The sequence below is a fragment of the Spermophilus citellus genome, assembly GCF_964194105.1.
Source record: "Spermophilus citellus genome assembly, chromosome: 3".
Lineage (NCBI taxonomy): Eukaryota > Metazoa > Chordata > Mammalia > Rodentia > Sciuridae > Spermophilus > Spermophilus citellus.
The window spans coordinates 79,736,361-79,762,460 of record NC_138184.1 but is presented as its reverse complement, the minus strand read 5'-3'; the positions used below and the strand labels follow the sequence as shown (position 1 = coordinate 79,762,460).

The 26,100-nt window shown below is 48.5% G+C and overlaps 1 protein-coding gene across 1 annotated transcript in view; it reads left to right on the top strand.

Moving 5' to 3' along the window:
- Positions 1-26,100, top strand: part of CCDC60 (coiled-coil domain containing 60) — a gene marked incomplete at both ends in the record, with an annotated part of 143,316 nt that overhangs the window by 39,328 nt on the left and 77,888 nt on the right. Inside the window, one exon of the mRNA XM_081285946.1 lies at positions 23,717-23,796. Within this exon, the coding sequence (XP_081142072.1) occupies positions 23,717-23,796 (80 nt within the window). The remainder of the gene's footprint in view (positions 1-23,716; positions 23,797-26,100) is intronic.

The window sequence follows — 26,100 nt, the reverse complement described above, 5'->3', positions numbered from 1 at the left end:
AGAGGTTGTCATGAGCACCTTCACCCGCGAAGAGATGAAAATACTGAGGCTCAGAGAGGATCAAGGACATGTCCAAGGTCACTCCACCAGGAAGTAAAAGATTGCAGATTTGAAACCTATGTCTGTCTGGCCCTAAAAATCCATATTCTTACCTCTCGTCTCCCCTCCCAGTTCCCTCCAGATCTTTCTGCTGGCCATGAAGCAGAGTTAATTTCATGGCACGAGGGATCTAGTTGCTTAGCACCTGTGTGCCATAGGGTAAGCCATGAAGGGACCGACGGTACTTAGTAGTTCCTGCAAAGTACTGAAAAGACCTCTAACTGCTCCCAGGTGTCCCCAAGTGCACAGCGGCTCTCTCTGATTGCATCCTGAATGGGCAGGCTTCTGGAAAGTGAAGGAACAGCCATTCTCACAGGTGACCAAGGCATTACATGCATGACCTCTTGGATAGCTGCTCTCTCCAAAACCGGGGAAATTGAGTACCTTGGTCATTCAATGTCCTCATCATTCAATGTCCTGCTGTTGCCCTTCGTCAGTGGTACGTTCCACCGAGTCATTTAGTCCACCAACACTTACTGAGCCCTTGCAGAAATAAGACCACCCCTGATCTCAAGATCTCACACCTAAATAGGAACAGATGCTTAAAACAAATAACTTCAGGCATGGGTTCAGGGCTCCAAGAAGAGAGACTTGACCAATATGTTGTGGGAAACAAGAGAGTCATGACTAAGCTCTGGGGGTGGGGGAAGAATTGGAAAGTTTTTATAATAGTGATGATATTTAAGTTGGGTTTTGAAGACTGAGTAGGAGTTTTCCAAGATAAAGAAAGGAAGGACGGATGAATTATCACCTGCAGGAGACAGAATGCGCTTCCAGGAGCCCCATGTGTTTCAGAATTATTCAGAGTGAATGCAGAACAGGGTGGGTAGAGGTAGAGCAGCAGGTGGAAAGTCAGGAAAGACTCTGTAGAACTACCTGAGAAATTGAGAATTTGTTTTGAGGTCAATAGGGAGCCATTGAAGGGCTTTGAGTGAGAGCATGGTCGTCAGGTTCACTCCATAGAAAGATGGTGTATTTGGCTTCATGCCTCCATAACCAATTATTACAAGCTGGATGGTTTGACACAAGGGAATTTTATTCTGTCACTGTTCAGGAGGTGAGAAGTCCTGAGCCAGGGTGTTGGCAGGGTCTTTTCTTTCGGGAGGCTCTGAAGGAGAGTCTCCCAGCTCCTGGAGACACGTCACTGTTCTCCATTGTCACCCAGGACTCTCCTTACTATGTACCTTTTTTTCCTTAATCACTGGATTTAGGTCCTACCCTGATCCACTATGAACTGAACTGATAACATCCACAAAGACCCTCTTTCCACATAAGGTCCCATTCTGAGATCCCAAGTGGATATGAACTGGGGTGAAGTGGGCTTGGTGTGGCCCACTGCACTAAGAAGAGGCCCAAATGTCACTGGGAACCCAGGAGACCAGCCCCGTGGAGAAGGAATGGGTAGAGGATGTGGCATTGGGGAAGGATTGCAGCCTCATACCAAGGACCTCCTGGTGGCCTGTTTTTCCAGAAGAATGAGATAATGACACAAGGAATCTATCATTTGAAGGGACCTTAAAGACCCAATTGCATAGCCAGACTCAGTAGTGCAGGCCTGTAATCCCAGTGACTCAGGAGGCTGAGGCAGGAGGATCTCAATTTTGAGGCCAGCTTCAGCGACTTAGCAAGACCCTGTCTCTAAAGAAAAAGGGCCGAGGATGTTGCTCAGTGGGGAGAAAAACCAATCACTCCCTTTCTCCCTATTTACTGATGAAAGCGTTCGCAGACATTGTTAAACAGTGGAAGTCGTTTTTCGTAACCAGACTGTCTGTCTTGATGATCCCGTCAGAGCTTGAAGATTGTTTTAATGCATGTGGACCCCCTTTGAGTCAGGTTTAGCGTAGGAAGAGACTTTAAGAGCTGAGGATTTTATTGGCAGAGCTCATAATTGTCTTAATAGCCAACATTTATTAAGCACACTCTAAATGGCGGGTACAATGTGAGCTGCCTTGAATTCATTATCTCTAATTCTCACATCTCTAAAAAGAAAGGCACCGCTACCAACATCTCCATTTTATGGGTGAGGAAATTGATACTTCATGAGGTTAAAACTTGCCCAGGGTCTCACAGTGATGGAGGTAAACTGGAATCCAGGGCCATGGGATGCCCACGGAGGTTTCTCAAACAAACCAACCAAAAACATTCTACAAGCCAGTCATGGTGGCACACGCCTGTCATCCCAGCAGCTCAGGAGGCTGAGGCAGGAGGATTGCAAGTTCCAAGCCAGCCTCCGCAACCTAGCCTAAGCAACTCGGCAAGACCCTGTCTCAAAACAAAAAGCAAAAAAGGGTTGGGGATGTGGCTCAGTAATTAAGCATCCCTGGGATCAATCCCGAGTACTAGAAAGAAGAGGAAAAAAAAATACATAGGTACGAATGTTTGACCAATTCAAGTGGCCCCTGTGAATCTTATTCCCGAAGAAGGAGTCTCTTGCGGCCCTGGCTTGGGTTAAAGAACCAGCTCTCGAAGGCAGATGACAAATTGGGGTCATCCCCGCTGAGGGTGGGGTGCCGAGAAGGAGATGGGCACAGGACCCAGATGGGCGCCCTCCTGTCCAACAAGGGACCTGGGACACAACCTCATTAACCCCCTCCTCCTGTCAACGTCTCCCTGGCCCTCCCATCTGCTCAAAAGAAACCTTGTTCTCTCCGGGGATTAAGGGACCTTTTCAATTCCAGCTCATTCAGAATGAAGTTCCTTGGAACAAGTGGCCAACTTCTTTTTTCTTTCTTTCTTTGCGCCCGACACGCCGAGCCAGCTGTTCAATCAGAAAGCTCTGCCAACGAGCCTGTCCCTCCAGACCTCATCTGGTGTCTGCTCCAGGGCACCCCGCTCTTCTTAAACACTTACATCCCCCCCCTTTTAATGATAATTACACTTCAAAGGGAATCTGGTGCTTGTAGGAACCAAGATCAAAGTCTGGAGAGGGGGGTCATGCTCCCTAACTTCCCCCCCCATGGGGCTCTGAAGACAGGGGCAGGTTGGGGTGATGTCATCGGCCTGAATAACCTGGGTCCTCCCTCCCCCCACCCTGTGATCCTCTGCTTTTTTTTTTTTTTTTTTTTTTTTTTGGTACAGGGGATTGAACCCAGGGATGCTTAACCACTGAGCCACAGCTCCAGCCCTTTTTAATTTTTTTATTTTGAGACCAGTCTCTCCAAGTTGCTTGGTGCCTCTCAGTTGCTGAGGCTGGCTCTCCTGCCTCAGCCTCCCGAGTTGCTGGGGTTACAGGCAAATGCCACTGTACCCAGCTATGCCTCTGCATTTGATGGCTGTCGTGGGGCACCCAGCTCCACCAGCTGGTCTTTGTAGTATGTTCCTGTGGTAGGCAGTCTGAGAATGGAGCAGCCTGGACCCAACCTAAAATACATCTTGACACACTAAAACCTAGTGTGTCCCTGGATTTAGGTCACTTTCCCGGCGTCCTCTTGCCATCAGTATCCCCCACTCCGTGTGCTCCATTTTTTCATCAAAAAACACTACTAGGCGGAGGGTCCCTCAAGTCACTGCAGCCTGTGCATAAATTAATCTACAAGTTGCTTTTCATTGGTCAAAGCCACAGGAGGGTATTTGGCATCCAGGTGGGAGTGTGTGTGTGGGGCGGGTGTAATCAATGGAGAAGAGTAAATATTTAGGCATAACTAGAAAAGGAAAGAAAACTAGAAACCTAAGGTCACATAGATAGTAGCCCAGGTTGTATAATGTCAAATGTCTTTTCAGTTGACCATACTGCCTGAATGGCTTTTTCCCCCAATACCCACTGTGACTCTCCAGCTACTTTGGGCTATATATTTAGGGAAGACCCCATCTCATCTCCTACCTCCAAGAGATTAAGGATGCCATCCATTTATCCATTGTTTACCCACCTGTGTGTCTATCCATCCACCTACCATCCACCCATCAATCCACCCTCCCTCCCTCCTATCTACCATCCATCCATCCACCAACCTATCTATCCATCCATTTGCCCATCCACCCATCTATCCATCTATCTATCCATCTACCATCCATTCATCCATCCACCCATCCATCCATCCATCCTCCCATCCATTCATCCACCTATCCATCCACCCACCCATCTATCCATCCATCCATCCACCCTCCCACCCATTTATCCATCCATCCGCCCACCCATCTGTCCATCCATTCACCCACCCACCCATCCATCCATCCATCCACCCACCCATCCACCCATCATCCATCTATCCACCCATCCATCCACCCACCCATCCACCCATCCATCCATCCATCCATCCATCCATCCATCCTTCTCTTTATCAAGGATGTATCCAGTGCTTGCTGTCTGTCAAACCCTCGGCTCCAGGCTGGGGATCCACTGGAGGAAAAGATGCAGTATTATGTCAGCAGGAGCTCAGATCTAGAGGGAGGACCCCACAATCTCTGCATCTCTACTCACATTCCCAGTGTGTAGGCATCAGGGTCATTCTACTGACACCCCGAAGTCCAGTTCTGGTGGGTTTCTAAGGTGTTGATGGATGACACCAAAAGCCCAGCCTCCTTTTATTTGATTCAGATGGATTTATATACATTTGGAAGGTTGAGGTTCTGTTTTTAACATCAGCAAAGCAATTCAAGATCCTCAGTAATGGGGATTATATAAATATTCAGCTATCACGTTTCTCTGTTTATGGAGCATCAAAGTGCACAGCACATTATAAAACTTCTAATTAAGCCTCGTAATGCTCTGGTGTCATGAGCAAAGGACGGCTAATAACCCTGTTTTACCGATGGGACCAATGGACCAACGGCCATTGTAATTCAGCTACTGGCCTGCGGTCATATGGCAGATCACCTGCATTTTATACCTTCATTAACAACGCGGCTTATTAATTACAACAATTACGTTAACAAGTAGCATTTATCGGGAGCCCCCATAAACCCAGCTCTGTCCTGAGAAGCTTACACCTTAGCTGATTGAACCTCCGTCACAACCCATGAAGAAGGTCCTGTGATCACCTCTCCATCACGCACTGGAAACCAAAACTCAGAGCAGCATCGTATCTGCCAGAGGCCTGGCCGGTGACCTCGAATCTATGTGACTCCAAATCTTGTCCCCTCCTTTTGCCTTCTTGTGCCTGTCCAGGGGTACATTGCGAAGCACAGCTCCACGTGTTCTTGTCCCATCTCCCTGCTTAGCTGGGGGTCCTTAGCAATGCTCTCCAGCTTCTCTGAGTCTTGGGTTACCCATCTGTTGGCAAAGCAGGGAGAAGGAAGACTTTGGAGCCAAAGTATAGTTTGGATTTAAACCTCCTGTGAATTGAATGTGTCCCCCAAATTTCACACATTGGAAACAATCTCCCCCAAAGTCTTACATTAATGGAGGCAGGAAGTAATTAGGTTTAGAAGAGATCATGGTGGGGGGGCTGGGGGTGTAGCTCAGTGGTTGAGCGCTTGCCTAGCCGGCGAGTGGCCCTGGGTAAATTAACCTCTCTGTGTCTCTGTTCTTTAATCTGTAAGATGGAGATTACAACAGTTCTATTCCACAAAACAAGTTGCAAAGAGAGTTAATACATGATAAATAATGATGGGGGTGTTGGGAAACCTCTCAACTCTGATGGTCTCAGAGTTTTTTGTTTGTTTTGAATTTTGGTGGTACCCAGAATTGAAACCAGAGGGTGTTTACCACTGATCTACATCCCCAGCCATTTTTACTTTTATTATAAGATGGGGTCTCCCTAATAGCTCAGGCTGGCCTTGAACTCTCGATCCTCCTCCCTAAGCCTCCCAAGTTGCTGGGATCACAGGAGTGCCCCACCGCGCCCAGCTCAGATAATTCCCAAATGAAAGGTCCATGGTGTGTTTTGGTTTCACCCCAGGGAAGTAGTATGACTCTCCTGGGGTGTCATTTGGGGCCATCCAGACAAAATATCTGCAATGTGCTAACGAAATCATGGTCAAGATCCCTTAAGCTGCAAAATGATAGAAAAACCCAATTCATAGTGCTTTAAGGACAAGAGAAAAGTTAATTGTCCAAGGTTAACAAAGAGTCCATAGGTAAACCAAGACTGGGGAATAATTATGTCCAAGTGTTCAAACATCTTTTTTTTTTTTTGGTGGGGGGGTATTTCTCTTCTTTATATCCTTTCATCTGTGTTCTTTATTCTAAAAAAAAAAATTACCAAAATGGCGGCCAGGAGGTCCAGGTGGACGTGTTTCCATGGAGCAACCCCAGCAGAAGGAGCGCCGCTCTCTCTCTGCTGCTCCAGCAGATGTCCTGGGACTGAATGCCTTTGTCCTTCCTTCTATTTTTTCTCTTAATGTTTGTATTACTGCCCTATAATTATCCATAATAGTGGGATTCATTATGACATATTCATATATACATACATAACCTAATTTACTCCAATTCATTCCCAGGGTTCCCCTTTCCCTCCTCCCCTCCCTTCCCCCGATTCACCTTCCTCTCATCTTCTGGTCTTTTATTTATTTACATGCATATCTTCTTCATTGCTGCATTATAATTATACATAAATGCGGGCTTCATTGCAGTGCCTTCACACATGTATATAGCATCATGTGGTCAACTTGATTCCCGAGTGCGTCCCCTTCCCCTGCCCGTTTCTCCATCCCCAGCCCCACCATCCTCCTCCTGGGGGCCTCAGATGCAAGTCCTCACTGTGGTGAGGTGGCACATTCCCACTGGCCATACCTGAGTCGTGTGTCCACCCCCTCCTGGACTGGAGTAGCGAGAGGAGACCCTGCCCACCACCCTGTCCCAGGCAGTTGGCTGCCAGGCCCATGGTAGGGGGAGACCACTGCAGCCCTCCTGCCAATCCGAAGATCCCGTGGGCTTGGGTCCAACAGCATAATCGTTTTGGTTTGTGTCACTTAGCTACAAATTGGTATCCCATTCCCAATCAGGCCATCAACACCACCTTTGCACGACATCCTGACTCTGTTCTCATCTTCAGAATTTGGCCCTCCTGCTTCTCCATCATCACCATCCCCGCACCCCCCCAGCCACCATGGCATTGCATGCTGCATTCCAACAGCCTCTTGGAGTGCCAATTTCTCGCTCAGCTCCAGGTCCTCGCGCATTCCCTCCGCCTGGCACACCACGGCCTCCCTCTTCTTGTATGTATTTATCTAGTTTCTCAGTTGACAGAGGGAAAACTGTCTATAGGGGTGGCGTCTAGGGTGACATTTGGACATAGGCACCCATGGGGTGGTGATTGGAGAGAGCTGATTGGCATCTCCATCGTCGCCTCACCTGCTCCTGGTGGCTGGTCCATCAGCTTAGGCTGGGAAGTCCCTTCCTTTATCCCTGCAGCCCCTCCTCCCCTGCTGGGTCAGAAGTCCCCGGAGGAGCCTGCTTCCTCCTCAGCCCACATGACTCTGCCTCATCTTCTGCCTTCCCCCCAGGAGATGCCAAGAGGGGAAGCTTTGGGGAGGGTGTATATTTCCTAGCTCTGGGCAGGGACCCAAGGAGAGGGCTCAGGAAGTCTTTTTTGAGAGAAAGACTATCAATGTCGTTGGCAGCAAGGACGATTTGTTGAAGTTCAAGGTTAGGAAAGCAAGGAACCCGGCACAAGTGTGAGAGGGAAGCCAGAAGACCCCAGCCCACTATCAGTACCCCCAAGAGTGATGGAGATGGGTAAGTCTGCAAGAGGTGAGGCAGAATGGGCTACCATGCTTAAATCTCAACTCCAGATAAGACCCCCCAACCCAGCCCCCAAACCATAGAAAGATCTAGAAGGCACATCCAGCAGGGCTCCTTTGTGTCAAAGACCCTTACCGCCTCCTCCCCCAAAGCAGGCACATCCAAGATGGTTTTAAAGAAATCTCTGCAGTTCCTCCTAAAAGCTTGTGCTCCACAAACAAGAATTCTCCCCCCCCCCACCCCCACTCCATGGCTCTGGATTCACCTTGGTCTAATTTTCATGGTGAACCTGCTTCTTCCGATTTGCCCCAGGAAGGCATGAAAATGAGCATTTGATACCATCAAAGGCGTCTGCTTTGAAGGGCTCGCCTTGGCTCGGGCTTTCACATCTGAAAATAATAAGCAAGTTGTTGCTGCAAACTGCAGTCCTCTTCCAGCCTGGGCTCCCCGCCCCCCCAGGAACTGTGTTTGCTAACTCGAGAGAAGGCAGGCGCTTTGCTTTTCAAACAAGCCTGCACCCCAATTAGTTTCTCAGCAACTTGATACTCATTGGTGGCGACTGTGGTTTCTCGTCTAGCCTTGTTATTGATTTGGTCAGAAGTAATTAAGGAGATAATTCTTACTCAATTACATTTCCCTGAATTTCCTGAGGTTGCTAACTCTGCTCCCCGGCTGTATTTTCTTTTCCAAATTAATTTTGTCTTGACTCTGAAATGAGGATGGATATTACGGGGCTTGTTGTGCTTGTTGATTTTTTTTTTTTTTTGCCACGGGAGCAAAGTGGGGCTCTGTATTTGCATTCCAATGAGGGCTCTCAAACGCTTCTAATTTTTAGAAAATCAATGTAAAATATACCGAGGTTTCATTTAAATCAACAACAACAACAAAATAGCAGGAAAATCTCCTACTAAGAAATAAGGGGCCCTTGTCCTCACCCTCAGTGCTGTCACCCAGAACGGCCAATTCTAACAGCTATTTCTTCCAATGATCCATGATTGGACTTTTACCTGTATTTCTCTTATGCATTTAAGACATTAATGACTTTCAGCTACAAACGATGTGGCTCTGTCTCCTTTAATTCCTACCCCACCTCCCACTTCTAATTCCTCTGCTTTCCATACTCTATAACTTATTTTTCCTTGATACAGAAAATTGTTACTGTAGCACTGTTTGTTACTAGTCGTTTAGAAAAGCATGCTACACTTGCGTTTCTGGCCCTATTACTCGGTGGAAGTACATCCACAGCCCTCTTGGCAGTTTTAACTGACTTTTTTGGGGGGCAGGGGTACTGGGGATTGAACTCAGGGGCACTCGACCCCTGAGCCCCATCCCAGCCCTATTTTGTATTTTATTTACAGACAGAGTCTCACTGAGTTGCTTAGGGCCTCGCTGTTGCTGAGGCTGGCTTGGAACTCGAGATCCTCCTGCCTCAGCCTCCCGAGCCCCTGGGATCACAGGCGTGGGCCATCACTTTTACTATTGCTCTCACATGGTCCGGATTGACAGCAGTTCCACTCTGCTCCACGTTCCTAATTTGATTTTCCAGGACTCCTTTGTCTGTGATTAGGGTCTAAAAGTTGAAAATCAACCAACAGTATGGTTTTGCTTGCCTCCATTCATCCGCTCGAAGGGTACATGACTGCCAAGAAACCACTCTTTGCTTGGCACTGTGCCTCGGACCAAAGACGAAATGTGACAGGGTCACCCTCTGCTGCACACTGCAAGGCTAGAATCCAGGGAAGGGAGAAGGAAACACACTTTACAACCTGAAAAGAATAGCCACTTAAATCAGTGGTTTTGAATATGATGTTTATAATATGATTATAAAACAGAATAAAGAGGTAAGCCAAATGTAACTCCCCCCCACACACACACACAAGGTTTAAATGGAAGCTGCTTTTTTAGTTTTCTTTTTGCTTCGTGAATACAAACAGAATCTTGACACCCAAACCTAGGCCCATTTGACATCCTCTGGAACCTCAGGCAGTAGCCAGAGCACCCAGAGGGTGCAGCATATCCGGGCTGGGGGACGGCGACAGGCATCACAGTCCCAATCTGAGTTTGTGCTTCTAAAGCTCCTTCATCAAGAGCAAGTCTTTGTGACATTCAGTGTCCTGAGCACACTGGCTAGAAATTTCCCTTGGAGAACAGCTGGGGATGAGCATCTGCTCACCATGAGAGGTGCCAGATCCGTCACTATGATGCTAGTCGGGCCAGCTCAGAGCACCAAAGACACCTCAGGAGCCACAGAGGGGGATATTCAGACTGCCCCGGGGCATGAATATCCCACCCAAGAAGTAGAACTCGACAACCTTGAAGCCTCATGGCCAAGTTCACTAAGAAGATCAAAATGATCAGATGCAATATCTATTCAAATATGCACACTCGCCTACAGACCAATTTAAAAAGCCCTGGATTATTCTTCTACTTACCTTGCAAACCATCCAGTATTTTCACCACCACCGGGTCCGTTTGCCTGGTTGGAGCTTTTCCCGTTCACTCAGCCCCTCTGTGCCCTGGTGGTTTTTCCTTAGACCTGTCAAATGGCCAGTTAAGGACATGAATTTCTTGTGGCTCTTCTCCAACATAACACTTTGCAGAAGTCAGAGCTGGGATTTGAACCCAGGTCTGCTTCCCCAAGTGCGTACTTCTCAATACTGCCATCTGCTGTCCCCCCACGGTAGCTCGGGTATGGAATGACCTTGTCGGCAACCAAGTTCACATCCAGGCCAATCGACACCCTCAAAAGCACCAACAATTTTTCCTCCGCAATGGTTGAGACGGTTATGGTCAAAGAAGTTCTATTAAACCTGTGATGAGACCCTAAAGAGAAATTAAATGGGTTTCTGTAACCCGGATCACCAGCTGTTTCCTGTAGAGAGTTCATTCCCCTAGGACTGCATTTGAGTTCTGTTTTGGTGTGTTAACAGATTACTCCAGAGTGTTGCAGCTTAAGACAACAAACATTTATCATCTCCCAGTTTCTCTGCTTGGCTGGGGGGGCCTCTGGCTCAGAGTATCACAACCAAGGCACAACCAAGATATGGTCACTGGGACTCTTGCTATCTCAAGGCTCAGCTGGGGGAAGGGGTCACTTCCAAGGTCACTCACATGGCTATCAATGGGGCAGGTAGCAGGTGCTCCTGAGCTATAGTAAAGACATTAGTTCCTTGCTGCATGAGCCTCTCTCAAAGGGTGGTTCATAACCTGGAAGCCAGCTTTCCCCAGAGTAAGAGCAGGTACCCAAGCCAGAGGCCATGGTCATCGTGTCACCTAATCTCAGAAGTGACACTGTATCGTGTTAGCATATTCTATTCATTAGAAGTGAGTTACTGGGTCCCACCCACCTTCCAGGGGAGGGGATCCCACAAGGGCATGAGGGTGAGGATCGCTGGGGACCTACCTGGCTTCTAGTCATCCACAAGCTGAGTACCTGCCGCCCCGGGGTCTTCAGGAGACATAAAAGCCCAACACACCTTCTACAACTGTGTGGCTTGGTCTTGGCACAATTCGGACCAGATACAGCTTTGTGGAGGGAAAAGAAAGACATTGTAAGGACTTTAGGAGACTTGTTGGCATCTACCCACTAGGCACAGCCACCACCAAGTTGTGACAACAAACAGGATCACCTTGGGAAGTTGCCTTGGATTGTCTACTAAGGTCCTCTCGGTCACGTGGTAGAGGAGGGGTGGCATTTTGTTTGTCCTTGAAAATAATCTACGGCTAAAAATTCACCCACAAAGAAGCCTATTTCATGCTTCCAAACCTGGGCTCAGAAGACGTCTCACAAGAGCCAGACGGTGAACATGTTAGTCTTCGCAGGACCTTGTATCTCTGTTCCAGTTAAGCCATCTCTGTCCCTGTGATACAAAAGCAGCCATAGACAGTGTTCACCGGGATGGGCAGTGTTGGTGTTCCAATAAAACTTTATTTACAAAAACAAGCAGGCTTTTCTGTATCTTCTTCTGGATACTCTGTTGCTCCATGGACCTTGGTTCCCTGAATTGGTCCTTGGCCTAATCTTAGTATTTTTTTTCTCATTCCCTCCCTCTCTCTCTTCTTCAGAGTTAATTCAGCATTTTATACATTAATCTCCAATGGCACCCTCTTCTTGAAGTCCTGATCCATGACTAACAGCAACCCACTCTTGTTCCCCGCTCCAAGGACCCCAGAGCTTGATGCCGTCTTGCCCCTTGTCCCTCGTCCCCCTTGACATTCTGACAGTCCCCAAGATATATTAGTTACAGGGAGGGGAATTAGCATAGGAGCCATACTGTCATTTGTGTATTCATGTGAAAACAGAAGGTCTGTGGTTGGAAAGGTGCACGCATACATGTGTACATGTGTGTGTACGCGTGTGTGCATGTGTGTGCACATGCGCATGTGTGTGTGCACATGCACGTGGGCTTATTTAAAACCTCTCTGGAAGAATACACAAGAACCGGGTAATGCTTGTCCTCTCCAGGCAAGAAAAATGAATGATTTGAAGACAAGGTAGATGTAACACTTTTTAGCTACATGCCCTTGGGTCTGTTTTAAAACTATTTGAAAATACTACTTATTCAAGGGTGGGGGTGGAAACCAAATTAATAGGAAAAAAAATAAAATGAGACTCAATGCTCCATCTTCAAGTCTCAGCTGGGCCACTTACCCTAGACTGTTTTGCTAAAGTGGCCTCTTACGGCTTCTCAGCAGCACTAGAGTTTCAGGCATGCTCTGTCCTGCTCGGGGACATCAGAAGAACCCACACCAACCCTCCCCCACCCCATCCTACTTACTCCCCGTCCCAGCCATTCAGAGCTCCTGTGGGTCCCCTCTGTCTGGAACACCTGTAGGGAGGAGAAAGCCATGCCCCTCAGGAGGATCTCGGCTCACAAGCCCGTAACAAAAGACACATAAACACGAGAAAAGGGTAACAGGTGTATGTCAGCCAAGTTTTATGTAGCTCTGTTTGATGCCTAGATGATATCCCCCACCCTGGACCTCAAGCTCCTCAGGAAAAGGACTGTATTCTGTCCAACGTTGTACCTGCAGCCAACTTTAACTCATATGAGGTATTTCAAACCTCTGAGCTGCTCTTGGCACCCACAGAGCCCCCCAGTGTGGTCCATGGAAGGTGGCCTTGAATGGCATGCTGGGGACATCAGGGAACTGTTTGTTGTCAGAGTATCAGAGAACTCACAGCCAAGCAGCCCTGGAATCACACAAAGGCTCATGCCAAAGGTCCAAGCCCCAGGCAGCTCTTCTGCATCTGGGCTCTTTTCTCTTTCACCAGTTTTCAGCCCAGCTCTGCTCCGCCTTCTCCTGTGAAAATGAAGTTAAATGTCATTATCCAGCTGGGAGCCATGGCACACCGGTAATCCTGCAGCTCAGGAGGCTGAGGCAGGAGGATCGCGAGTTCCAAGCCAGCCTCAGCAATTTAGTGAGGCGCTAAGCAATTCAATGAGTCCCTGTCTGTAAATAAAATACAAAAAAAAGAGCAGGGGAGGTGGCTCGGTAGTTGAGCATGCTTGAATTCAATCCCCTGTACCAAAAAAATGGGGGAGCCTCCAATAGGAGGCTGAGTTCACTCCACTGTTGCAGAGATGCCCACGTCACCCACTTCCAGGGAGAGAGAGAAGACGGACGGAAGCCCAGGGGGACTTAGCCCCAACACACACACTTCTCCAAAGGACATTGATGGCTTGAAAGAAGATGCTCTTGGGTCACCCCTCGTTTCTCTTGTCTAGAATGAATTGACAAAAAATGTTTCATTTCCAAGAAGCCAAGTCAACCATGGTGTGTAAAAAGACATGGAGATCCCTAGGCAACCAGACCGGCTGAACTTCTGATTCTGCCTCTCTCTAGCTCTGTGACCCCAGGCAAGCTGTTAACTTCTCCGGACTCGGGGCTCTGAATCATAAAACAGCAAAAAGAATTATTACGCCTCTCACCTATTCGCATCTCAGTGGGAAAAGCAGGAAAAGGGCCCCAGAGAGGAACCACGGATGGTGTGTGGTCATTGATGCTGCTGTTCCCTCCTTGGTCCGGGGTAGGCATTGCCAGTCAATCACAGAAATTTCTTGTGATGGGATTGAACCTCAGGGAGCTCCAGACGGTTTTAATTGCTGAACAGAACTCTGGTTGGCAGGACTCACAATACAGAACAGAGCGGTTGCCACATCCGGGGTCCTCCAAGCTCCTCCAGGACTTTTTGAAAGTCAGCCCCTAGCCCATCACACATTCCCATTGGCGACTGGTGCCTGGCAGCTGGACCCCTGGCCCCTCATATCTAGTCTTTCAAAGAGCTCATGAGATTAATGTATTTGATTAATTTTTTTGAACTAGGTGGATAACACATTCGCTGCTGGCAATGCCAGCTTGGTCCCAGGGTTGATGGGGGCTCATTGATGCTGGCAGCCAATTTCCATTTCAATCAAGTGGGAGAGGAGGAAGGCAGAGAAAAGATGGAAAGAGACATTGATTGAAAGCCATGGCATCTAGCGCCACCTACTGTTATATCATTGTATTGCTACCAGGGCTGACCATCTGGGAGTCCTTGATAGCCTTAATCTGCCCTTAATGAGTTTATTTGGAAACATTTTCATCATCTCATTCTAGTTATAGTTTTCATTTGTGGTTTATGGTTCAATATGTAAAATCTACAGATATTCATGATCTGTAGATCCTTGGCATGCTCGGTTCACCAATCAAACTGTACCAAGCATTGGCTCCAAGCTCCTGGGTGAAGACCAGGCAGATGCTTAGTGAGGCTGAAAGGCAGTGACTTTCCTGGGTCCTCACGGGCGGTGGGACATGGAGCTGGGACTCTGACTCCACATCCTGTTCTCCCCCTGCCTCTGTCGCTTGTCTATCTCTGCTTGCCCTAGGCCACCTGGGGACCTGGCTCACACATATCGAAGCCTTCAGAGCACAGTTCCCACTCCCATTTAGGTGATGTGAACTAAATGCATGGTGTGGGTTCTACTGAAGGGTGCGTGGAAGAGATGGAGCCGACAGTCATGTTGCACCCCGCGCAGGGAAAACCAATAAATCACCCTTTAAGCCGAATGTGGTGGTGCATGCCCATCATCCCTGCGGCTCGGGAGGCTGAGGCAGGAGGATCGCCAGTTCCAAGCCAGCCTCAGCAACTAAGTGAGGCCCTAAGCAATTCAGTGAGCCCCTGTCTCTAAATAAAATACAACATAGGGCTGGGGATGGGACTCAGTGGTCAAGTGCCCCTAAGTTCAATCGCTGGTACCTGCCCCCCCCTCCCAAATCATCCTATAAAAGCCTGTGACTTTTTTTTCTGTATGGCAATCCCTCCTCTTCAACCCTGCTCCAAGACCTGCTTCTGTCCCCCAGAATATATCCCTGGAGTCTTCCTTCTCTCAGCTTTTCCAGGTTCTTTCTCGCATTCATCTTCCTTCTCTGCCAAACAACCGCCCTTCTTACAAAAAGGGGAATTTAAGAAACAAATCATGGAAAACTGTCTCCCTCCGGCATGAAGGACTGCAAGGCCTTGAATTTTCAAAGCTGCTTAATGGCTGAGGACCCACTGGAAACGCAGGGAGACCGGGTTCCCCCTGGCTCTAACAGCTCACCAGCTGGGTGACTGACAGACAGCCGGCTGCGTCACTTTGAACGACTTCCTCTGCTTCCACTTCCCCTTCTGTAAAGGGGTTTTTAATAACTGTCTTATTAGGTCACTGGGAAAAGGAAGCTTTCCTGATGGCATAAAATGCTAAGCATTGCTCTGACACGTGGCAGTTCCTCCATCATTTGTTAATTTAGGTGATGTGAACGCTTCCCCTTCTCAAGAACCACCCCACCCCCAAAATGATCTTAGGCTAAAGTATGTGAATGCTGTATCTCTCCAGCACTGTGCTTTGTCCAACCTGTACATCCTTATATGATGGCCAGCCAGGCTCAGAGGGTTAAGGAATGCAAACCAGCAAAGAGTTAAAGGATGAATCGAAGCTAACAAGTTGAAGGGAAAGGAGTTACACAAGAGCATGTGGGAAAGAAAGGACAGCAGGCGCAAAGGCCCTGTGGTTGGAAGGAGCATGGCACATACAAGACTGTAGCAGTCAGGACATGGGAGCAGAGCACTGAAGGCAGGAGGCAGGTCACAGAGCTGTGTAGTTCCTAGGATTTGGGACTTTGAAAACAATAAGGACCATTTTTAAACTGTGCTGGGCAAGGGAATGGGACCAGGTGTGCATTTGGGAAGGATTACCTGTGTGGACAATGGCCTAAGGGAACAAGAGCTGGGGGGGGGGGGGTGGACAGCCATTGGCAGATTGTGTCTGCTCTCCAGGTGGGGTCCATGGCAGCAATGTGGCAATGTCACTGGAGGGATGGAGGGAACATAGGGGATAAAGTCGACAGGACAGGGGTCAGAAAAGCTTTTAAGTTTTATTTTACTTTTGATTGACACATAACCACCCGGCAGACCTCTTCCACGAAGGACCAGGGGTGAGCGCTCTGCAGGCCTCGCGGCCTCTAGCATAGTCATAGCAGGAGGCTGGGTGGGGACACAGCCCAGGCAGGCCGTGGCTGCGCTCCAGGGAAACATCAGGTGACAGAAGCCATCGAGGCCACCAAGGGCTGACCCCTGGATGAGATGAGCACAGGGCAGGGGCACAGGGGGATCAGGACGCTGAGCTTCGCTTACCGTCCCTGTGACCGCGACAGGGACTCAACCTCTCGGCTCCTGGGTTTCCCTCCTGGCAAAAGAGGCCTAAGGTGCCTCCGAGGATCAGCTCCCGGATTAAGTGCAGGGATGTGACCAGGACACCTGCCCGGGGACACACAGAGCTTCGTCCACACACACACACGCACACCAGGGAGAAATAACTACCCACCCGGGCCTGGCTTCAGGGCCACGTGGTACCTGTGTGGCCTGTGATGGGGGTGCAGGGCACAGCCAGGGGATTCAGACCCCGCCATCATAGAGGCACCTGGTCCCTGTGTCATTGCTAACTGACCTGCAGGGTTAAGCCTGGAGATGGCGACCCGCCCCCCTCCCCCACCCACTCAACAACAACAGAGCATGCTCAGAGCCAGGCCCCACACCAGGAGCTGGACGTCAGAAGCTTTCTGTCCAGGGACCCTGGCTCCTTGTTGTCCACCCCCTTCGGCCCCCCACAGGGCCCCTGCTGCTCAGTCCCCTCTAAATTCTCAGCCGAGGACTTGCTCATCTCCCAGGCAACAGCCCCCTGCCCACCCCTCCCTGTCTTTCCCAATCCTCCCCCCAACTTCCTTTTTCCTGGGTCCATCAGATGGGTGGCGGGAGGGAGGGTGAATCAAGATATGGATACATCCCGCCTGGGGTAAACAGATCCTTTAAAAGAGCTCGACAGAACAGTTGATGTTTCCGTTTGAAGGTTTGATGTGGATGGAGTCACTAGTACCGGGTAGGACCAAAGAATAGAATAAGGTACCAGCTCATCCTCCCCCAAAGGAACAGGTCCATCGCCTCCTTAAAACCCTAAGAGCTTAAATACCAGTGTGCACACCAAGGAGGCCTGTGTGTGTTCTGGCCGGGAGGCCCCTGGGCCACTCTCCACAGGCTCCACAGTGAGTCTGGAGGTGGCTAAGGTGTCCCTGTCCCTTCCCTCTGTCTCCAGGCTCCCTGCTCTGACCTCTGCTAGCTGCATCAGCCTGGGCACATATGACAGGAATTCGTTTCCTTCTTAATCTGATGCTCAGAATTTGATTGTATTTTAGGGAACTGCAAAGATGAGTCCTGAACACACATTCATAAAACACGAAGAACAGATATTTAGAAGACCCAGCTTTCCAGCTGTGACCTTCAATAAAGCATTCTGATTTCCTGCCGTATAAAATTCCTAATGATGAAATCTCACAAAATTCCGTAGATGAACTTGGTAGCATCTGTCAATCAACAGCCAGCAACTGCTGTCCCTTAGTTAGTTAGAGTCCATGATGCAAAACAGGGCAGAAGACCAGGAGCAGTGGTGCACGCCTGTCATCCCAGCGGCTCGGGAGGCTGAGTCAGGAGGATCGCAAACTCAAGGCCAGCCTCAGCAATTTAGGGAGGAACTAAGCAATTAGCAAGACTCTGTCTCAAAATAAAAAATAAATAAATAAAAAGGGCTGGGGGTATGGCTCAGTGGTTAAGCATCCCCAGGGGTTGAATCCCCAGTCCAAAAAAAAAAAAAAAAAAAACAGGGCAGAGGTGGGGGAGCAGAACAGGGCAGCTGTTAAGAGCACACCCTGTGAAGCACTTGAACTTGATCCAGCATAGACTTGGCCCCTCCATAGCACGTCACTGTCACTTTCCTGAGCCTCCACTTGCTCCCCTGTGAAACGGGATCCCTGGTGTGACGAGGACTGAAGGAATCGGGGACTTCATGGAAGAATGCACTTGGGACAGGACGTGGTCTAGAGGTGAACAATGCCATGACTTCAGCATTGGCTCTGTTTCATAGATGGCCTTTGTGCACCCAGGCTGGGCGTCGTGACAGAGCGTCAGAGGCTATCTGCCCAGAGGGTGACGGACGGAGTTATGTTTGAGCTTTATCTTCTCCTGATTGGTTTTTGTTTTGTTTTTTGCATAATTTTCCGGTTTTCCACAACATGGATCCGTGGCATCTTTTTGTGGGTGTTGCTGGGCGCGGGGACATGTTAGTCGATGTCGTTCAGAGGTGTAAGGACCAAGGGAGTGGGGAGGACCCAGGGCAGGTAGGTTTTGGTGGAAGAGGAGGTGGCCTACAGAGACCTGGGACACAGAGTCCTTTCTAGAGAAAGAAACAGGGAGGGGTCAGAGGGTCAGGGTACCAAAAACCTGGTGGCTACAGCTTGGATCTGGAATGTCTCCCAAAGTCTTGGTCCCTGGGTTCTTGGTGCTGTTGGGAGTTAGTGGACGCTTTCAGAACCGGATCTAGTGGCAGGTCTCCAGGTCACCGGGGGAGCACCCCCAAAGGGGATTCCGAGAACCTGCCCTCTTCCTCCAACTCTCTTCCACTTTTCTGCCAACAAGTTGAGCGCCTGCCACCACCTCCACCATGAAGTGTCACCTCACCACAGGTCCAGACCCAATGGGCCAGTTGGTCATAGACTGAAGTGTCTTGAGTCTAAGCTAAGACAAACCTTTTATCTTTATAATTTGATTATCTCAAGTATAATATGTTCTAGTAATGAAAAGTCAACTCACACCATGGTTTTTGATCATGATTTTGAGAGACAGAATAATCACAACTCTGAACGTGCACATCAACGGTGGAACCTCAGGCTCTGGATCAAAAGATAAGGAGCATCCAGTTACCATCGGTGAAGGGGGACTTCACCAAATGAAAGGAAGAACCAGTTTTATAGCCCCAAAGTGGCCTGGGGCTGAGGCCCCCCTATCTGTTGGCTTGTAGGTTCTTGTTTCCATTTCCTGCACCCACAGAGGACTGGGGTCCTTGCAAACTGCCCGTTCCCCGGGTGACCTTGTCAGAGGCTTCCAAGTAAGTTCAGGCACCAGGAAGGACCAGCGGGAAATTGGGAGTGGGAGGAAAACGAAGCTGGTACATCTCTAGCGCTCTCCTGTTCAGCTGCAGAGCAACGGGAAATCCAGCTGGACTCTCTGTCCCCCTGTGAGCCCGCCCAGCCTGCACCAGGGAACCCGACCCCGGAGTCCCTCCAGCCCTGAAGGTGGTCCTGGCTGCCTTCCCAGCTCATCCCCAACTGGCTGCCCAGATCTTCCAACGCCTTGGTAACTGCTCCCGGGTATTAAATCCCCTCTATTAGGCTGCCCGGCCTGAGCGTCCACTCCCTGCCCAGACCCTCCCTGCCCCATCCCATGTGTTAAAAACCCACTAACTGAGGTATCAATTCCGGGTTCTTAGACTCCATTTAAATCTGCATTAAACACTTCCATTTTGCCTGCGTTGAGAGAATTAGTCAAAATTGCTGTACAAACACACACCAAAAAAAAAAAAAAAAAAAAAACAACACTATGATCTTATTAGAATTAATATATGTAAATTGTAGAAAGATCAAGAAAAGAATAACCAAAAATAATTATTTAATGACTTATAACTCCGACGTCCCATGATGGTGACAACCCTGTTAATGAGGCGTGGTATTCCCTTCCAGCTCATTCCATGGCTGCCTACACGCTGTGCCCCCGCTCACCATGGTGGAGCACCCTTTGTCGGAGATGACAGAAGCTTCCAGGCGTCCCCATAGGTCTTATGAATATAGATCTCAGGGCTCTCCATGATCTAATTCCTCGACACTTGAGAGCATATGTATTTTCACTTGAGGTTTTATGCCTTTACTGTCTTTCCACATCAATAAATAAACAGGGACAGCCATGCTAAGCGGTAACAGTCGAGCTCAGATGCTCCTCGGGCCGTGGTGGGGACCGACCACGATTTATCCCCCGCCCCCCGCCCCCAGCGCCCGTGGCTGGGCGTTCAGGTGTTTTCTCACCGTGATTTACACTGCTGTGGTGGGCAGCCTCTGGATGATCTTCTCATCCTGGCGACATTATTTCCTTGGATAGAAGTAGAATTATTGAGGCACCGGGGCGTGTCCGGTCATGCATGGCTTAATGGTGGGGCCACGTTTGCAGAAATGCAGGGGGATGGGGTGATTGGGGTGTTGTGCAAACACCAGAGGGTGCCCTGACCCTAATGGAGATGGTAGAGTGTGCCACACACCCAGGCTGTGTGCGTGTACGTGTGTGTGTGTGTGTGTGTGTGTGTGTGAGTGACAGAGAGAGATAGCCTGTTGTTCTTAGGGCTGTGGACAAAACCATAAACCAAACACAAGAGAAAATGACCCAAAGAAGAGGCTGTGGCCAGCGCAGCACAGCATACTGCTTTACAGTGAACGTTCGTCTATGTGATTAGTCCACAGTCTCTTTTAACTTTAGTCCTGCAGGGAAGAAGGATTACAAGGGAAGGCTACCTCAGTTCCAGATATTTTGGTCTCGATATGGCCGATGCCATGGCTTTCACGGTGGAATGTTCTAGAACGAGGATCATCTGATTCTGATCTCTCCTAAGGGGTGGAGGGAGGTGAAGAAGGACTCCTTAATATAGTTCCTGGTCTCCACCTGTCTTGGCACTCCCAAGGGAGGGAGGGACACATTTCAGATAGAAATCTTGCAGTTTTAGGTAACAGATAACCCAATTCACACGGATGTAAATAATGATAAAAGAAGCATTCAGGAAAAGTCAAGGTTCTAGTGAAGCTTTATTATTTGAACAAGCCAATGGAACGGCTCTCTTCTGCGCCTTTCACCTCATCTTCTTAGCCTGAGGTTGCTCTCCTCATGGGCACAAAATAGCTGCCAGCAACTCCCAAGGCATGCTTTCCCATTCATAGTCAAGTGAGGAAAGAGAACATCTCTGCCTGTGGTTCCTGGAAGATCTAGGAATTGTGGTTCCAGGGAGTCCCTGGGAAATCTCTGCTGGCATCTCCTTTGCTCAAACTGGGTCACATGACCAGTCCTGAACCAGTCACTGCTGAAGGACATTGTATTGCTATCTGGCTTCAGTCATTCAGGGCCAACCCTGCTGCTGGTGCCATCAGTGACTCTCTAAGATGCAAGTGCCAAGTCGAGGGGGGCAAAAAGCCTGGGCAGGAGATGGGTATCAAGATGGAGCAGAAGGGATTCTGAGTGTCTGAGAACAGCGGATGTCCTTCACGTGAAAGTTTGAGGAAGTTCTGCAGATACTCTACCCACCTGTCCCTCAGGATGAACGCTGTCCACTTGCAGCCCAAGGGGTTGGAACCTTCTGGAGTGTTAGGATGGACAAGTTGCATTACCTGCAATCCGTTGCTAATAACAGCTAAAGAGCTGAATTTTGTAAATGATTTCATGGTTTCATTATTTAATTGAGCTTATCTGAGGCTATCCCACATACATTGGGGCTTCCAAATACAGATGCTCCTCAACTTACCACAGGGTCACATCCCGATAAACTCATCATATGTTGACCTCTCATCAATCAAAAGCACATTTAAGGCACCTCACCTGCCAAACATCTTAGTAGCCTACCTTAAACACGCTCAGGACGCTTACATTGGCCTTTGGTTGGGTGAAATGATTTAGCACAAAGACTATTTTATAGTACAATGTTGACCAAGTCATGTCATTTATGGGCTGTTGTACTGAAAGTTAAAAAAAGAAAGAAAGAAACAAACAAGAATAATTATCTGGATTACACTTTGGCACCGTGCTTAAGTTGAGAAATCTTAAGTCAAACCATCATTAAGTCAGGAAGCATATGTACTTTTCTGAAGTAGACAAGTAGTAGCTGTAGTTGCAGATACTCTGGGGAAATTCCATAGATTCTGCACCCTTTGTCTGAGCCGCCTTGGGTGGGCTGTGTCCTTTCACATCTTTGGTATATGTATATCCACATAGATCATTTTTTCAAAAAGTGAAAAACAGATCCATGCTACACCTATTACTTGGTAGCAGGTCTTCTCACTCCAAGAACCCGAACATCACTCGATGGTTGCGTTACCGTTACATTTAATTGCTGCATGTATTCTGTTGTTCAGATGCACCATAACTATCTGACCTGTCTTCTGTATACTTCTGTAGTATAAGTGGTTTCCAAGAGTTTGCTATTACAAGCAGCATTATTATGATGAACAATTTTGTTGATGAACCTTGGTGCCCATTCAGGAATATCCTCTTAGGACATTTGACAGGGAACGTTAGATAAGGGCATGCTCACTTCTGAATAATTTGGTATGCACAGGTGAATGGTCCTCCCAAAAAGTTATCCCAACTTATTCTCCCCACTGGACTTATTTGAGTCCCTATTTTCCCATAATTTCTTAGTATTTATTTTTATTTAAAACAATGTGTAGGAATTAATTTCAAGGCAGGATAAACCAGATAATATTCTGGTTCATGTCTCTCTAAACTGGTATCTGAGAAGAGTGATTATTTTATTAAAATATAGTTAATTTTAATTTCTTTTTGTTGACCTGGTATCAACTTAGGATTGATAAAGTTTTGTATTGTGAGGTTTCCTCAATGTTTAGTTATGACAAATGAATAGAGAAAAGGGAAAGAAAAGTCCATGAACAATGTGTGGATAATTCACTCCTAGAATCCTGCTATGGGGGAAAGAGGGGGGAAGGTACATTGTCGTCTTTTCAACGACCAGATTCATCTCTTTAAATTAGCTGCCAGTCGACACCAACAATTATTTTCAATGTTCAATTCTTTGCTTTTCCCTAAGTGTAAGGCTGGAAAGTCAGTCCCGTTTACTACCAAATACTTGCTATGAGTCCAGAATTTTGCATTTTATTGAATCCTCACTACAAGGTAGAAATTATTTCCCCCATTCTACTGAAGAAAGCGAGGTCCCCAGAGGTTGAGTAATCTGTCCCAAGTTCACATAACTGGTCAGTGGGCAAAATCAAAATCAGAGCTTAGGTCCACTGTGTCCAAAGCCTTTTCTATGTCCACTGTGCCTCAAGAAGCCTCTTGGTTGTAGAGACAGACTTTGTGCTGCCCAGCACCCATCCAGTCTGGTCAGGCATTGCTGTGGTTTGGATCTGGAACATTCCCCAAAGGCTGATGAAGACTTGTGTGCTAAAGGCTTGGTCCTCGGGTGACAGTATTGGGGAGAGTGGAGCCTTTAGGAGGTGGAACCTGGTGAGAGGTCTTTAGGTCATTGGGGGCATGGCTTCAATGGGAATTGTGGGCGCCCTGCTCTTTCCCTTCTCTGTTTTTTGCTTCCTGCAATGAGGTGAGCAGATTTGCTCTACTGCGTGCACCCTTTATGCAGAGCTTTCTCACTGCAGGCCCAAAGCAGAGGGGTCAACCCATCTGGGACCTGAACCTCCAAGACCATGGGCCAAAGTAAACCTTTTCTCTTTCTAGTCTGATCATCTCAGAGTGTTTGTTATAGTAATGGAGAGCTGACGAACACAGACAGCTCAGGGGAAAAGCTGTGCCTCTGTCCCCGGCTGCATTTGGATCAGTTGTATTAACACCCCCTTTTCTCTCACTTCTTATTGTCCCATCAGGTTCCGGGCAAATCAATGAGGAACATCAAGTATATGAACAAGGAAATAATAAACATCAAAAAGGACCTCATGCGAAGCCGGTGAGTGAGTCTGTAGGGAAAGACCCACAGACCGCCTGTCAGGATGAGCCTGCTGTGAGGGAGGGGAATCCTGAGTTTTGAGATGACACTAGGTTCCCTGCTTCTGCTGGGGTGCGTGCAGGCTGCAGGCCTCACCAATTTCCTTTCAGGTTCTTGTCTCACGGATTTGAAGATTAAAATTCACAACAAGAACAAAAGGGAAGAGTGAACCCAATAGGATTTATTTAAACGAGAAGAGATAAACGTCTTGCAATGTGGGAGGGGACCTCATAGTGTTACAGGGGGAGGGGTCATCCAAGAAACTGAGGCAGGATGAAGACACCCACATTCAGACACGTCGCTCAGAGTGACAGGCACGAGTTTATTGAAGGGACAGCAAAAGGGAAAGGGGACACTCTCAAGGGAGAGAGTGGGTCCTCCCAGACAGCAGAGGGACAGCGTGCCCCTCCCACACCCTAGTTTTATTGGGGATAAGTTTCCAGAGAGTCTCGCCCAGGTCCACCTCTTGACTTTTGACTGACAGCAGGATGACATCAGACTTTCAAGTCCCCACTGCCGTGACAACTCTAGGTCCCCTTGGCCCTTGGTGACCAGTTCCCATTGGATCCCTCACCATACATTCTTGCAGAGTTTATGGGTAGGAGAAATCATCCTTACCTTCCTGAGTTCCAGGATCTGGTCTTGAAAAGGGTCACCAAGGTCTCCCGCTTCGGGGTAACTTGGATTTTTCATATCGATGTCATTTGGGGCCAGGGTGTCTCCTGCAGATAACAGGTAGCTTGATGAAGAGTGGGATGTAATCCCGTTCACTGAAGCCAGGCAGGGCTGCAGGAAAATTGCTTTCTTGGAAATGCAGGGGTCAGCATGGGGGGTCGGCACCGTGGGCCTATTTCATAGAATTATTCCCTAAACCTCGTGGTCTGTTCCCACCACTCATGTCTGCCTGACCGCTGTCAGAGGGAGGTGCCAGTGAGTCCTTGCTGAGTCCCCTCATTCCTCAATGGTCAGCAGAAGATTGACAGGAGGGTCAGCAGTCAGCAGCAGAGGACAGGAGCCCTGACCCACTGTGCCCTTCAGGGAGCATCTGCACTAGATGTGCCTCTACAGCCTCCCTTGGTCAGTCTCCTGCCTAGAGCCCCCTCTGCTCTCCATCCGGATGGGAATCCAGCTCAAGAGAGTCCTCACGTGCTCCAGAAGTCTTCCCTTGGTACAGTAGGTAATAGCGGAGAGTCAGATGGACTCGGCATCCATCACCGACCCTGACACCTGCCAGTTGGTGACACTGGAGGAGTTGTCTCGCCTGCCCGTTTCCCTGTCTGCAAAATGAAAATAAAATAGGTCGTTTCGAGACTCGAGTGGGACCCTTCCTGTGTCTCTGAGCTCCCTTCTCCAGCTCGCTCCTCATTCCTTCCCTCCCTGGCCGTGTAAGCAAAAGAGATCCAGGAAAACAGCTCATTCATCTCCAAGTGGTGAGATGGGAGTGTTTTTCTTTCCTAACCCTTAACTCTTCCCTGAGAGCCGGAACATTCCAAAGTGGGATCACCAAATGGGGCTTTTGGCCAAGCCATTCCAGGCAGAGTAGGAGCTGGAGACTTGGCACTCAACACCGGGAGTTGCGCTAGGACTGGTGACATAGGCCATGGGGAAGGTCAGCGCCTCCTAGTTATCTCCCACTGGAGCTGGACCAGAGCGAGGAGCACAGGGAGAGCTTCCCTCCATCGCCTCCATCATCTCCGAGTTCCCCCTCCCCACAGCCACCTCCACCCTTCCTCTGATGGAACTGATTCAGCCCAAGGAGGGACATGGGGGGGGCGGGAGAAGGAACGGGGTGAAAGGGATCAGGGGATCGGGTTTCAGAGAGGATCCCAGAAAGTGATGTTCCCTCTGACTGCAAGAAGGAAGGCTCTATCCGCTCTTCAAATGTCCCTGGACAGTCACCGTCCAGTGGAAACAGAGTGTGAGCCATGTATGTCATTTTGAGTTTTTCGACCCGTCACACTAAAAAGGGTTTAAAAAAAAACAGGTGGAAGCAATTCTAATACTAAATTTTATTTAACCCAAAAATGTCCAAAATATTATGATTCAACATGTAATCGATATAAAACGGTATTTAATGAGATGTTTTTCATTCTGTTTCTGGTACATGATAAAAAGGAATGAAATGTTGAAAAATGATGATAGAAAACACATGGTGTTGCCGGGCGCCATGGTATGTGCCTGTAATCCCAGTGGCTCAGGAGTCTGAGGTGGGAGGATCATGAGTTCAAAGCCAGCCTCAGCAACTCAGCAAAGCCCCTAAGCCAC